The sequence below is a fragment of the Gopherus flavomarginatus genome, chromosome 5 (genome assembly GCF_025201925.1).
Source record: "Gopherus flavomarginatus isolate rGopFla2 chromosome 5, rGopFla2.mat.asm, whole genome shotgun sequence".
In the NCBI taxonomy this organism is placed as follows: Eukaryota; Metazoa; Chordata; order Testudines; family Testudinidae; genus Gopherus; species Gopherus flavomarginatus.
The window spans coordinates 53,240,552-53,253,905 of record NC_066621.1 but is presented as its reverse complement, the minus strand read 5'-3'; the positions used below and the strand labels follow the sequence as shown (position 1 = coordinate 53,253,905).

At 41.8% G+C, this 13,354-nt stretch overlaps 1 protein-coding gene across 1 annotated transcript in view; it reads right to left on the bottom strand.

The window, feature by feature from the left end:
* IGSF22 (immunoglobulin superfamily member 22) overlaps positions 1–12,233 on the bottom strand; it is a 53,792-nt gene extending 41,559 nt beyond the window's left edge. The window contains exons 1-5 of the mRNA XM_050952299.1: positions 12,158–12,233; positions 5,319–5,471; positions 4,536–4,667; positions 2,272–2,408; positions 1,117–1,216 (exon numbers count right to left, since the gene is read on the bottom strand). Of these exons, the coding sequence (XP_050808256.1) occupies positions 1,117–1,216; positions 2,272–2,408; positions 4,536–4,667; positions 5,319–5,427 (478 nt within the window). The 5' untranslated portion in view covers positions 5,428–5,471; positions 12,158–12,233. The remainder of the gene's footprint in view (positions 1–1,116; positions 1,217–2,271; positions 2,409–4,535; positions 4,668–5,318; positions 5,472–12,157) is intronic.
* Between the last annotated feature and the right edge of the window lie 1,121 nt (positions 12,234–13,354).

The window sequence follows — 13,354 nt, the reverse complement described above, 5'->3', positions numbered from 1 at the left end:
TTACAGCTTTGTGTGAGACGCTTGGTTCCTAGTAGTGCCAGCTGTGTGTGCTTTGTCAGGGCTCTGGGGCTACTACATCTCCTCGCTGCGTCTTGACAAGCCAACATAAGAATAAAATGGAGCTAACCAAAAGCCCCGTGTCACTCTTACCCTTGGGGAAGGGAAGGACTGAGACAAGGAGAGTGCTGAACTCATTGCCAAACCCAGAACTCCCATATGGCAGTGCAAGATGTTTGCCATGCAAACGTTGGCCTTTCACAGGTATATGTCAGTAAGCATCACTTTCCCACCACCCGAAAATGATGGGAAAATTCTCATCGTTAATAATCAAAATGAACAAAGGGGGACTGTGACAAGTGTGTCTACAGAAAGGCTAACAAGGGTCCCAATGCAGTGCACAGGAACACACCAGAGGTGAAGTGGAGGAGTTTAAAGGTGCACCTGATGGCCCAACTGGACAGTAGATATGTTGAGATCCGTCTGCTTTTTAGTGCTTGAGATGAAATTTCCTCCAGTTCAGAGACCCTCACAAATCCTCTGCACCACCTCAAACCTTCTTAGACCTTGTGTGAACCCTCTGTGTGGGGTGAATCTCACTCCTGCTCTGACAGGAAGGATGGCCCTGTGGTTAGAATACTATCTGCAAGCTCAAGAGAACCAATTTCAGTTTCTTGTTTCACTACAGACTTCCTGTGTGACCTTGGGCAGGTTACTTAGTCTCTGTGTGCCTCAGTTAATAGCATTTCCCTACCTCTTTTGGATATTGTGGGGATAAATGCACCATAGATTGCAAGGCACTCAGACAATATGGTAACGGGGCAGCAGGGAGATAAGTATCACAGATAGAAATTAGATAGCAAGAAAGCTGTGAAATATTAAAATGTCAAATATCCTGATTTGATTGCTAAATCTCGACTATTACAGTCATTACATCTTGCAGAAATAAAAAATAGTACGCCAGGGTAGTTTTTTCCTCACCTGGTAGTGAAAACTCACTTGTAAGTAAGCATTAGTATCATTCACTGACATTCCTAAAAGGAGCTAATTGGATCCTTCCAAATCTCATTCTTAATTGATTAGTCTAGTTATTAATCAAGCTGGACTCCAGGCACTTACTTTCAGTCACAATCAAGGACACAGTGTAGATAATATCAGCATGGTCATTGGAAACAATGCACTTGTAGTTATCAGCATCATCCGCGGTGAGGGATTCCAGCTGGAAGAAGAAACATTTTCGTCCTCTTTGTCCATGTGTTAGTGGCTCAAATGTATTCAAGTGGACTCAGGAATTCCATTATGTATTTATTTTTAAACTCTATTTTTCCACGAGTTTATGAAATCATCTGTTGACAATAGAAACCCTTGAGGGAGAACCTTGGAGCCCAATCCTGCAACCCCCTACTCAAGCGATTACGGAAATTAAGGTCAAGCACTAGTGACCTGATCCAAAACCTACTGAAGTCAGTGGAGCTTAGGTGCCTAATAACCTTTAAGAATCTGGGGCAGGGAGTCTTTAAATTTACTACAATAAGCTTTGGATCAGGTCCTATATTTAGAGATTCTTGCCCTGAAATGGGATATATTATCAGCAAAAATAGTTGAGTTTCTTCCCTGGTCTGTCCTTTAGGCTGGCCCTTTGTGCAGAGATGAATGTAACCCAAACCATGCATGGACAGCATCCAACAAAGAACAGCACAGCTACTGGGTTTGAGGCCCGTGGAATAGATGGGTTTTCACGAGGGAGCTTTGTGGAGGAGTACAGGGAAGGAGCTTAGGATGCATCAGCTGGCAGGCTGGTGAGCATAAAGGACTGCCTTGAAGATGACATGAATTAGGATAGGGTCAAGAACAGAGCTGATGGGAGATATGCAGGAAGGTGGACATAAGGGCAGAACTTTTGTTGCAAATGACCTCAAATATGAAATAGGGCTGAAATGGGACATAAGTGGTCCACCGGCATTATTTAGTATCATCATTTCCATTACAGTAGTGCCTGGCAACCCCAATGAAAAATGACGGCCCCAGAGTGCTAGACCCTGTACAAATAAGTACCATAGAAAATGGACTGTGCTCATGATCAAGGCCCTGTGCTCAGTACAGGGCTGAATGTCATCATTTGGACATCGGAAGCAATCCCCGCAAATCCTACAGCAGCGCTATGGCAAACTACAGAATCTTAGACCATTGCTGAAGAATGCTGTAGTGCTTTTTTATAGAGATAATGATAACATAATCAATTACAAGCCAAAAATAGTGACAGACATACATTACCTTTAGCACAAACTCCTTATTGATACTATCAAAAAACATTTTTGAACCTTCTTTTATTGGTATCCCACTTTCTCTTTTCCATGTTACATTGGGCTTGGGGTTACCTTTCACTTTAGCTCGAAATACTGCTTTGTCTCCTGAAATTCAAGGAGGAGAAATATTAGAGCGAGGAATTGAAAAGGAACAACATTTATCCATTATGTAGTTACTCTACATTCACCTAAATTACTTGGGGTCATCTTAACAGTACAACCACTTTTCCTTTTTGGAAAAGGTCAGATTAATGTAATTATATTGATTCCAGTGGAGTTATACCGGCGGTTATACTGGCTCATTAAAAGTGATCTGCACTTTTAGGAAAAGGTAAAAATGGGATTGTCCCCTTTATGTGAAAGATGGGCACTGAAGACTTGAAAAGTCTTTCTTTTGGTTTTACATTAGACATTCATATCTTGTATACTCCGCTTTTCCTGGAAAGACACTATGGATGACTGGAGAACTTATTTATTTACATGTTTATTTACAAGGGCCATGTTCTGCTGGCCATACGTAGGCAAAACTTCCCCAGATGGGAGGTTTGCCTGAGGAAGGCAGGCATGATTAATTGGCTCTCACTAAGGACTGATCTGCACCTTTGGTCAACGGGAGTTTTGCCATATATTTCAATGTGCGCAGGCCAAGGCCCTAAAAATAAATAGTTGATATATACCTGACCAAATGGATGAGTACACAGGGCAGGCATTTGCAAATGAAATCAGGCATTTGCATGCACAGTTACTAGGGCTGTCGATTAATCGCAGTTAACTCACATGATTGACTCAAAAAAATTAATGGTGATTAAAAAAATTAATCGCGATTAATCACAGTTTTAATCACACTGTTGAACAATAGAATACCAATTGAAATGTATAAAATATTTTGGATGTTCTTCTACATTTTCATATATATTGTATTCTGTGTTGTGACTGAAATCAAAGTGTATATTTTTTATTATAAATATTTGCACTGTAAAAATGATAAACAAAAGAAACAGTATTTTTCAATTCACCTCATACAAGTACTGTAGTGCAATCTCTGTCGTGAAAATGCAACTTACAAATGTAGATTTTTTTGTTACAAAACCAAAACAATGTAAAACTTCAGAGCCTACAAGTCCACTCAGTCCTACTTCTTTTTCAGCCAATCACTAAGACACAAACAAGTTAGTTTACATTCACAGGAGATAATGCTGCCCTCTTCTTATTTACAATGTCACAGAAAGTGAGAACAGGCATTTACTAGGTACTTTTGTAGCCAGCATTGCAAGGTATTTAGGTGGCGGATATGCTAAACAGAAGTCTTAAAAGAGCAATGCTCTTATGCAGAAACTACAGAATCCAAACCATCAAAAAAGAAGAAAAGAAACAACTTCTGATGGTGGCATCTGACTCAGATAATGAAAATGAACGTGTGTCGCTCCACACTGATTTGCACTGTTGTTGAGCAGAACCCGTCATCAGCATGGACGCATGTCCCCTGGAATGGTGGTTGAAGCATGAAGGAAGATATGAATCTTTAGTGCATCTGGTACATAAATATCTTGTGATGCCAGCTACAACAGTGCCATGCGAATGCCTGTTCTCACTTTAAGGTGACATTATAAATAAGAAGCAGGTAGCATTATCTCCTGCAAATGTAAACAAACTTGTTTGTCTGAGTGATTGGCTGAAGGAGGACTGCGTGGACTTGTAGCCTCTAAAATTTTACACTTTTATTTTTGAATGCAGGTTTTTTTGGTACATAATTCTACATTTGTAAGTTCAATTTTCATGATAAAGTGATTGCATTACAGTACTTGTATTATGTGAACTGAAAAATATTTTTTCTTTTATTTTTTGCAGTGCAAATACTTGTAATGAAAAATAAATATAACGTGAGCACTGTACACGTTGTATTCTCTGTTATAATTGAAATAAATTTATTTGAAAATGCAGAAAACATCCAAAAATATTTAAATAAATGGTATTCTACTAATGTTTAACAGTGCGATTAATCACAATTAATTTTTAATCACGTGATTAATAGTGATTAATATCTTTAATCGTTTGACAACCCTAACAGTTATCCATTTTGTGTGTTCAACTACATGTTTTGCACATGCAATGCCCTGTTTGCATCCACATGTGCAGGTTTGGTGTGTCCATTTCAGACACTTGTTTTGAAACATTATATCATTAGTGTCCTGGTAATGAGGTGACTTTACAGTGGAATGGGGTGCTGCTTACCCTCAGGGGCTGTCAGTGGATGAGGCTTCTCCACAAATTCAGGGATGCTTTCTCCTAAAGGGATCTCAAAGGAGCGTGTCACCATGCTGAAGGACTCCACAGTGGTAGAAGATTTCCTAGAAACAACTTCCTCTATTAGAAGAAAAATATATTAGTCAGGAGGAACAGAAATGTGGCTTTTGAGGTGTTTGTTTGTTGTGAGGGAAGGCTCCCCAATGTCCATTAATTGTATTGAAAATTATTTAGATCAGCTGAAACCCTGATAGAAGGATGGCTCAGTGCACGGGGCACTAGCCTGGGGACTTGAGATCCTGCTTCACCACAGACTTTCTGTATGATTTTGGACAAGTCACTTAGTCTCTCTGAGACTTAGTTCCCCATCTGTAAAATGGTTATAATAGCACTTCCCTACCTCACAAAGGTTGTTGTGAAGATAAATACATCATATATTGTGAGGCACTCATATACTATGAAAATGAGGGCTATATAAGTCCCTTAGATAGAAAACTTGCTTATCAAAAGATAAGTCCCTTGAAGAGGTTTCAATAACTGCAGTTGTCATGCACTTTGCACTGGGTTTTAGCCTCCTAAGGCCTGTTTTTTGCCTGTGATATCTAGCCTGGTCCATGGACTGATTTGGATCAATGATCTTCTTCCATGCAGTCAGAAATGCAAGCATTACAAAGAAAGACCACTCTTTATGTTAGCCAGATTTATAATCTAAAAGCCATGACAATACCCTTTGAGGTTGTATCAGCTTCCAGAGACTGAAAAGATACTTGCCTCCCACAATCTTGGTGGTCTGAGACATATGTTGCATCTGGGAGCTGGAGACTTTAATGGAGTGATGTTGCTGGACCATGGTTTCCATTTGCATGACTGCGGTTGCCATGATGAAAATATCTTTACTTCTGCACCTCTCAGTATGTGTGTGAACTTTGGTGGGGAGAAAGGGGAGACAGAATGAAATTCAGAATTAAAAAAAAAACATGCCTAGCTGATCCACTCAGACATAAAGCCTTCCAGTGCCATGTCTGCACTTGTATTTTTTCAGCAAATAAGGATCATGTTTTATGGTGGACTATCACAGAACAACAATTTCAGCACTTATTAACCCAAGAGCTAAAAAGATAAGATTTTGAAATTATGCATTTCAGAAGGCTCCAAGATGCTGCCTTTTTGATCAAAATTAGTGAATGTAAGAATGGCTATACTGGCTCAGACCAATAGTCCATCTAGCCCAGTGGCTCTCAACCAGGGGTATATGTACCCATGGGGCTACATGAACTCAGCTAGATATTTGCCTAGTTTTACGACATGCTACATAAAAAAGCACTAGTTAAAATTTCATACAATGAGCTGTTTATATTGCTCTATGTCCTATACACTGATACACTGATAGCTAAGTACAATATTTATATACTTATATATTGAAAGTACAATATTTCAGTTGATTTATTTTATAATTATATGGTAAAAATGAGAAAGTAAGCAATTTTTCAGAAATAGCATGCTGTGACACTTTTGTATTTTTGTATTTGATTTTGTAAGCAAGCAGATTTTAAGAGAGGTGAAACTTGGGGTACACAAGACAAATCAGACTCCTGAAAGGGGTACAGTAGTCTGGAAAGATTGAGAGCCACTGATCTAGCCCAATATCCTGTTCCTGACAGTGGCCAGTGCCAGATGCCAGGGATTTGGAACAATCAAATTTTTGAATTGCTCCAGTCCGGCTCCGCTCCAGCTCCGGGCAAAAATCTACTGGTTCGCTCCAGCTCCGGGCTCCGCTCCAAAGCCCTGCCAGATGCTTCAGTGGGAATGAACAAAACAGGGCAATTTTGAGTGATCCATCCCCTGTTGTTCAATCCCACCTTCTGATAGTTGGAGGTTTAGGGACACCCAGAACCTGGGGTTGCATCTCTGACCATGTTAGCTAATAGCCATTGACGGACCTATCCTCCATGAATTTATTTAATTCTTTTTTTAACCTACATATACATTTGGTCTTCACAGCATCCTATGGAAACAAATTCCACAGGATGACCATGAGTTGTTCCTTTCATTTGTTTTAAACCTGCTGCCTATTAATTTCATCAAGTGACCCCCAGGTACTTGTGTTATGTGAATGGGTAAATACAATTTCTTTATTCACTTTCTTCATATCATTCATAATTTTAGAGTCCTCTATCATCTCTCTCCTTATTCATCTCTTTTCTAAATTGAACAGTCCGAGTTTTTTCATCTCTCCTCAGACAAAAACTCTTCTATACCTCTCACCATTTTCATTGCCCTTCTCTGCACCTTTTCCATTTCTAATATATCCTCATTGAGTTGTGGCTATCATAACTGCACACAGCATTCAAGGTGTAGATATACAATGGATGTATATAGTGGCATGATAATTTCTGTCCTATCATCTCTCCCTTTTCTAATGGTTTCTCACATTCTGTTAGCTTTTTTGACTGCTGCTGCACATTGAGAGGATGTTTTCAGAGAACTATCCAGGAATCCTCCAAGATTTCTTTCTTGAGTGATAACAGCTAATTTAGACCTCATCATTTTCTATTTAAATTTGGGATTATGTTTTCCAATATGAATTACTTTGCACTTATCAACACTGAATTTCTCCTGCCATTTTGTTGCCCATCACCCAGTTTAGTGAGATCCCTTTGTAATTCTTTACCGTTGGCTTTGGACTTAACTATCTTGAGTAACTTAGTATCATCATCTGCAAATTTTCTACCTTACTGTATCCCTTTTTCCAGTTTATTTATAAATATGTTGAACAGTACAGTAGAGGTCCATGGGGGACCCCGCTATTTACCTCTTTCCATTGTGAAAACTGACTATTTATTCCTGCCCTTTGTTTCCATCTGTTAACCAGTTACTGATCCATGAGAGGACCTTCTCTCTTATCCCACAACTGCTTAGTTTGCTAAAGACATTTTGGTGAGGGATCTTGTCAAAGGCTTCCTGAAAGATATTAACTGGATCACCCTTGTCCACATGCTTGTTGATATCCTCAAAGAATATTAATAGATTGGCGAGGCATGTTTTCCCTTGATAAAAGCCCTATTGACTCTTCCCCAACATATTGAGCTTATGAGTGTGATAATTATGTATTTTATTATAGTTACAACCAATTTCCCTGGTACTGAAGTTAGACTTATTGGTCTTTAACTGCCAGGATCACCTCTGGAGCCTTTTTTAAAAATAGGCACTATATGAGCTACCCTCCAGCCAGCTGGTACAGAGACTGATTTAAGCAATAGGCTACATATCACAGTTAGTAGTTTGGCAATTTCATATCTGAGTTCCTTCACAGCTCTTGGGTGAATACCATCTGGTCCTGGTGACTTATTACTGTTTAATTTATCAGTTTGTTCTCAAACCTCCTCTACTGACATCTCAGTCCGGGACAGTTCCTCAGATTTGTCACCTAAAAAGAAGGGCTCAGGTGTGGGGTCCTCTGTCACATCCTCTGCAGTAAAGACTGATGTAAAAAATTAATTTAGCTTCTCCACAACAGCCTTGTTCTTGAGTGCTCTTTTAGCACCTTGATTGTCCAGTGGCCCCACTGACTCTTTGGCAGGCTTCCTGCTTCTGATATATTTACTTTTTTCTTGTTGTTAGTTTTTAACGTCTTTAGCCAGCTGCTCTTCAAATTCCTTCTTGGTCTGACTTCTCATACTTATACACATGACCTGCTAGAGCTTGTGCTCTTCTCTGTTCCCCTCACTAGGAGTGCTTTTAGCTATTTATTGTTTGAGGACTGGCTCTCAACTGGTGTAAACCAGCGTAATTGGTGTTTTCAGCTAGATCGACCTACACCAGCTGAGGAGCTGGCTGTGACCATAAAATATTCTGCACTGCATCAGCTCTGATCATTTATTAAAAGGTTTTAGAGTAAGTCCCTGCAACCTTCACTCATGTACCTAGCACTTACTAACCGGAGTCTTCTCACTGAAGCCCACTCACTGAAACAAAGACCGTTCCGTGTAATTAGACACTTACGCCCTCATTTTGCACCATGAAAGTCAATAGGAGCTTTGCCACTGATGTGCACGGGAGCGGGAGCAGGAGCAGGCCCCTGATGCCCATTCATTCGATTTTACTCAGAGTTTTTTAATCCACTAATTTTAAAGAGTGAATCAGAGAAGGACGGACAGAAATACCCTAAGCAAGGCCCAGAGCAGAAAGTTTGACTCTGGGTGCATCCCACAGCCTGCAGCAGGGGACAGGCAGGTCCATATGCCTTAGGTAGAGCTGCAGAAAGCAGTGTGTCTCAGGCAGGCACCTCACCTCTGAAAGGAGCATGTCAGAAGCATACCCACTGTGCTACCCTGGAACAGTGTGCAGTATTCACTTCCTCCTCAGCAGGGCCGGGGGAGGAGGCCAAACCCTCTTTCTGCTCCCACTAGTTATACTCATACCAACAGCAGTGTTAGAACCCAGTAACCCTTGCACTAGTGCAATCACAATGGGTATTGGTCATGCCCACCCAGTGCACTGTAGGAGTGGAAAGGATGCTTGACTCTCCCTCTGCTTGCTCAAAGACTGGGTACCGTTAACTCCTTAACGTTTTGTTTCCCTAGTGTTAAAAGTCCTCTTTGGCAACTGATATACAACAAAGACTAGAACATAGATCCATGAGTCCCTGACACACTCTTGTGGCATTAAAGAATCATGTCAGAGCAGAGAACCGTCATCTGGAACCTGATCTCCTCTCACCCAGCTTTCCTGGAACAAGGACCTGGTCTGATGTGGGTTGAGATTATGTGTTACACCTCCAGGGGATGCAGGGCAGAAGGCAAAATCCATGGGGAAGGGGAACTTTAAGCCACCTTTATGACTGTGTGTGACTAGAGGACAGGCTTATTGGTGATGTCGCCTAGTGATGAGGTCATTGGGCTCTCAATTTCCCCTTGGTCGCTGATGCTGCCTCTAAGCAACTAGTTGTGACCGAAGGCCAGTCTTATCGGTGGCATCGCCTAGTGATTATGTTATTGGGCACTCAAATTTCCTCCTCTCAGTCTTTGATGCCACCTGACAGCAACTCATCTAGTAGTGGGTGTGGCAACTCAGCCCTCTGTCTGGGTCATCAATTCAAACCCTTTGGGTAGCATTGTCCAGTGAACTGTAGAGGGCCTTGCATCCTTACAACTGGGAAGGACCCTCACTCTGTATCACTTGGCCTGCATAGATGGCTTATCCTTGCCACGAGGCTTTCGGCATGTCTATCTTCTCTTTACACCTGGGAGGGGTGGAAGTGAGGTTTATGCTCCTATCTGGGGGGTTGGAAGTGGAGTCCAGGCCTTCCACTTCACCAGGCTTTGACTCAGGGCACTATGAGAAGCAAACTATGACAGGCACCAGGGAGTGCCCCAAGACTGCCTTGCTGAGCTGCTTTCTACCATCCACCCCTCTGCAGTCTCAAAGTCCAACTTCAAGTAGCAGTGGGGGAAAAGGGTAACTGATCCTTCAGCCCAGCTGGGCGCCACTGGTAGTCCCTTGCTCCCCAGTAGAGGCTTCTGTGGCAGCTTGGGTCAGGAGCTGTCAGGGTATATATATTCTGTTCCCCCGTCTGCCCCATTGCTGGATTCCCTTTAAGATCCTTCCTCCAGTGGCAGTACGCTCTGAAGGTTGGGGGGAAGGGGCAGGGTCCCTGCTGGGACCAGAACTGCTCCATAACCACTTCAGTTCTAGTGTGGGATTTATATACCCCACCACAGCATGAGATTCTGGGCTGCCAGTGGGGATAAAATGGCTCCCTGCATAAATGAGAGCCTCTCCAGGGGTGTTCTAATTTATGGCGGCCTCCCATGAGCTGCCTCACAGTCCAGAATCTCCATAGCATCATATGCTAAGAGTGAATCCTCATCCTATCACTGACATGCCCCCTCCCACCCCATCCCCTAAACCAGGGTGTACGGGGGAGGCCAGTTTAGCATCCCCATGTCTGTACTGGAGGGAAGTCTCCCTTGGCTCCTTGTGGGTAGAGGACAGGTGGGGAGGTACAGTTCCAGTCCCAGTACATCCCCAGAGTTCCCTCGATCCCTGTGGCCTTCTCTGTTCCACTCAGACTTCATCTTACTGATAGGATTTGAAAAAGTTGTGACTATTTGGAAACAATAAGCTTGCTAAGAGGGAGGTGAAGGAAGATTTCTGCTTTCACAGACCACCTTAAATGTCTTTCTTCCCCTCTCCTCTCTTGTTCTTCTCTCATCCTTTCCTCCCTGGCATACGATATTTTTTGGCACAGGTGATGGTCATGGGTCGGACTGGGCAAAGGACAGGAGAGGGGAAATTCTTTCTAATACCAAACACACTGGGAAGAACCACATTTTGCTCTGACTTACACTGGAAGCCATAGGTGCTGACTTTTACTTTTTCACCCCTACTCCGTCCTGAGACCCGCCACCACTCCGCTCCCTCCCCAAGACCCCTGCTGCTCTCCGCCTTCCCCCAACCCCTTCCCTGAGCCTACAAACAGCTGACTGGGGAGTGCCGCCCAACAGCTGTGGCTGGTGAGTGCTACAGCCCCAGAGCACCCAAGGTGTCAGCACCTATGCTGGAAGCAAGTGCTAATGGAAGAAATGTATTTATCACACTCCTTTGATCACCTCACCTGCTCCTCTGCCCCATAAGCCATATGGCTTGGGACTTACTCTAAGATTTCAAAACCCTAAGCAACTTCACACAGTTGCCATTGTTTAAAAATCAACCTCCACAGGAATGCTTCTTCCTCTCCTCCCAAATGTGGAATTGCCTCTCTCTCCAAATTACCCTTGCCTGAGCCAAAGAAGAAGCAAATTTCAATCCTGGGCCAGCGACAACTCTTCTATACAAAAAAACGTCATTGCTTAAGGTCTGCTACTTTGCACAGAGTTTTATACCATTAGAGATTACTTGCTTCCCTGTGGGACTAGCATGAGCTTCAAAGGCCCAAAATATTGGACTTTAAAGATAAGTCATTTACTGTCATATATTGCTGCCCAACACCAGGGTCCATTTTGTACCTAGGTCTTTGAGCAAGAAAGAATACAAAATGACAGTGTAGGCAAATCTTTTCCCCTCAGGGGCAGAGAGAAATCACAGAGAACATATATAAATTGGGTGACCCCACCACACAGAGGTGATAGTCACCTGTTCTTTCTTATGTGATTACTACGTCATATTTATTTTGATTGCATCTTATTAAATATCTGCAAGTAAAGTTGGGTCTTGAGAAATGGATGGTCCACACCATTAAAGTACATATGACAAAGATTTGGTGTGAAGAATGGTAATTTTGTGCCAGTTGCTGAAGATCAAGATGGAAAAGGTTGTCTAGTCCATCCTCAAGCTAGTGTAGGATTATTCCTTACAGTGTATTTTCTACAGCGTTTTAAGACTAGTTTTAAATGCCTCCAGCAATGGTGCTTCAAGGTGGTATTTCATGAGGTTCATTGGTTTTTAACTGTCAATCCTCCCACCCCAAAACAGTGAACAAAACAAAAATTAAAGTAAAGCTAAAAACATGTCAGAGAACACTTTTCCACCCCAGATACCCACAGAAGAGAAATTTACCGAATATCCAGTGATTTAACATTATAGGCAATATTTATTCATGTAAAGTTTACCTTCTCTTCAAGCTGTCACGATCCTGGTTGAGCCCTACTATGAGTTTTCAGACCATCAGTGGATCCTTCTGTATCCTTTGGCTGATGGGAAGCACAGTAGACAGCTGCAGTCTCAGGAAGATAGCTGGGTCCCTCAGCACAGGACAAATATGGATCTAAGCAGTTCAAACTTTAAATACACACTGGCCTCTTGTGGGCTATGTAGTTACATTCATTACACTGACTTCAGCAGTTTCACATGCTTGGAGGAATAGGATGATAAAATCTTAAGGGCAAGGATGACTATATAACAAGAATAACTTGTCTGAAGGTCAAAGAGGTGGCTTCTTGCAGCTTTTCTCAAGATATATCAGGGTGTGATTTCAAGATCTTGACCAAGCTCAGGTACTTTTTTATATTCAACTTAACTGTTTTATTTTGTTTGTTTTCAAATATAAAACATTTAGGGTCAGATTTTCAAAAGAATTCAGCACCCAAGAGCTTCTGTTAAGGCACCTTAGTAAGAGTCCTGATTTTCAAAAAAGCTCAGCACTCATCAAACAACCTAAATGAAAAGGCCAGATTTTTTTTAAAAATGCTCAACACCTAGCAGTCTCTGTCGTTCACAAATCTGATCACTTAAGTTTCCAAATGGGAACAGAGCTCTTTTGAAAAGGGTACTGAGCTTTTTTGAAAATCTACCCTTTTATATTCAGCAATAAACTCTAGATTCTGCCATCCTTCCATGTGGAGTAGTACTTTACTGAAGGAATAGTCCCGCTGAAATCAATGGGAGTTCTCACAGAACAGGGTACTTCTCAGCATGAGTAAAGGTAGCATGATCTGACCATTCAGCGCTTTCATATTATTTGACATAAAGTAATGCTAAAATAATAAATGCATAACAGCAACAACAACTCCACCTTAAATTTATATAGCACTTTCCATTCCAAAGGATCCAGACTAGACCTCTTGTTTGTGCCATGGCTGAAGTACCGACCACACATTGTTTATCTTCATTTGATGGCCATTCAAAGTGCAGTTAAACTGATTACCCTGGATTTATGCTAGGTGTAAATGAGAGCTGAGTCTGGCCCAGGATGACTCTGGGAAATAATCCACCATTACTTTTAAAAAGTATAGGAGCCTAGCAAAATGAAGACCTGAATGCAAAGAAATCTCCATTACTAGTTGGTTTCCAAAGGTCATCAGAGAGAA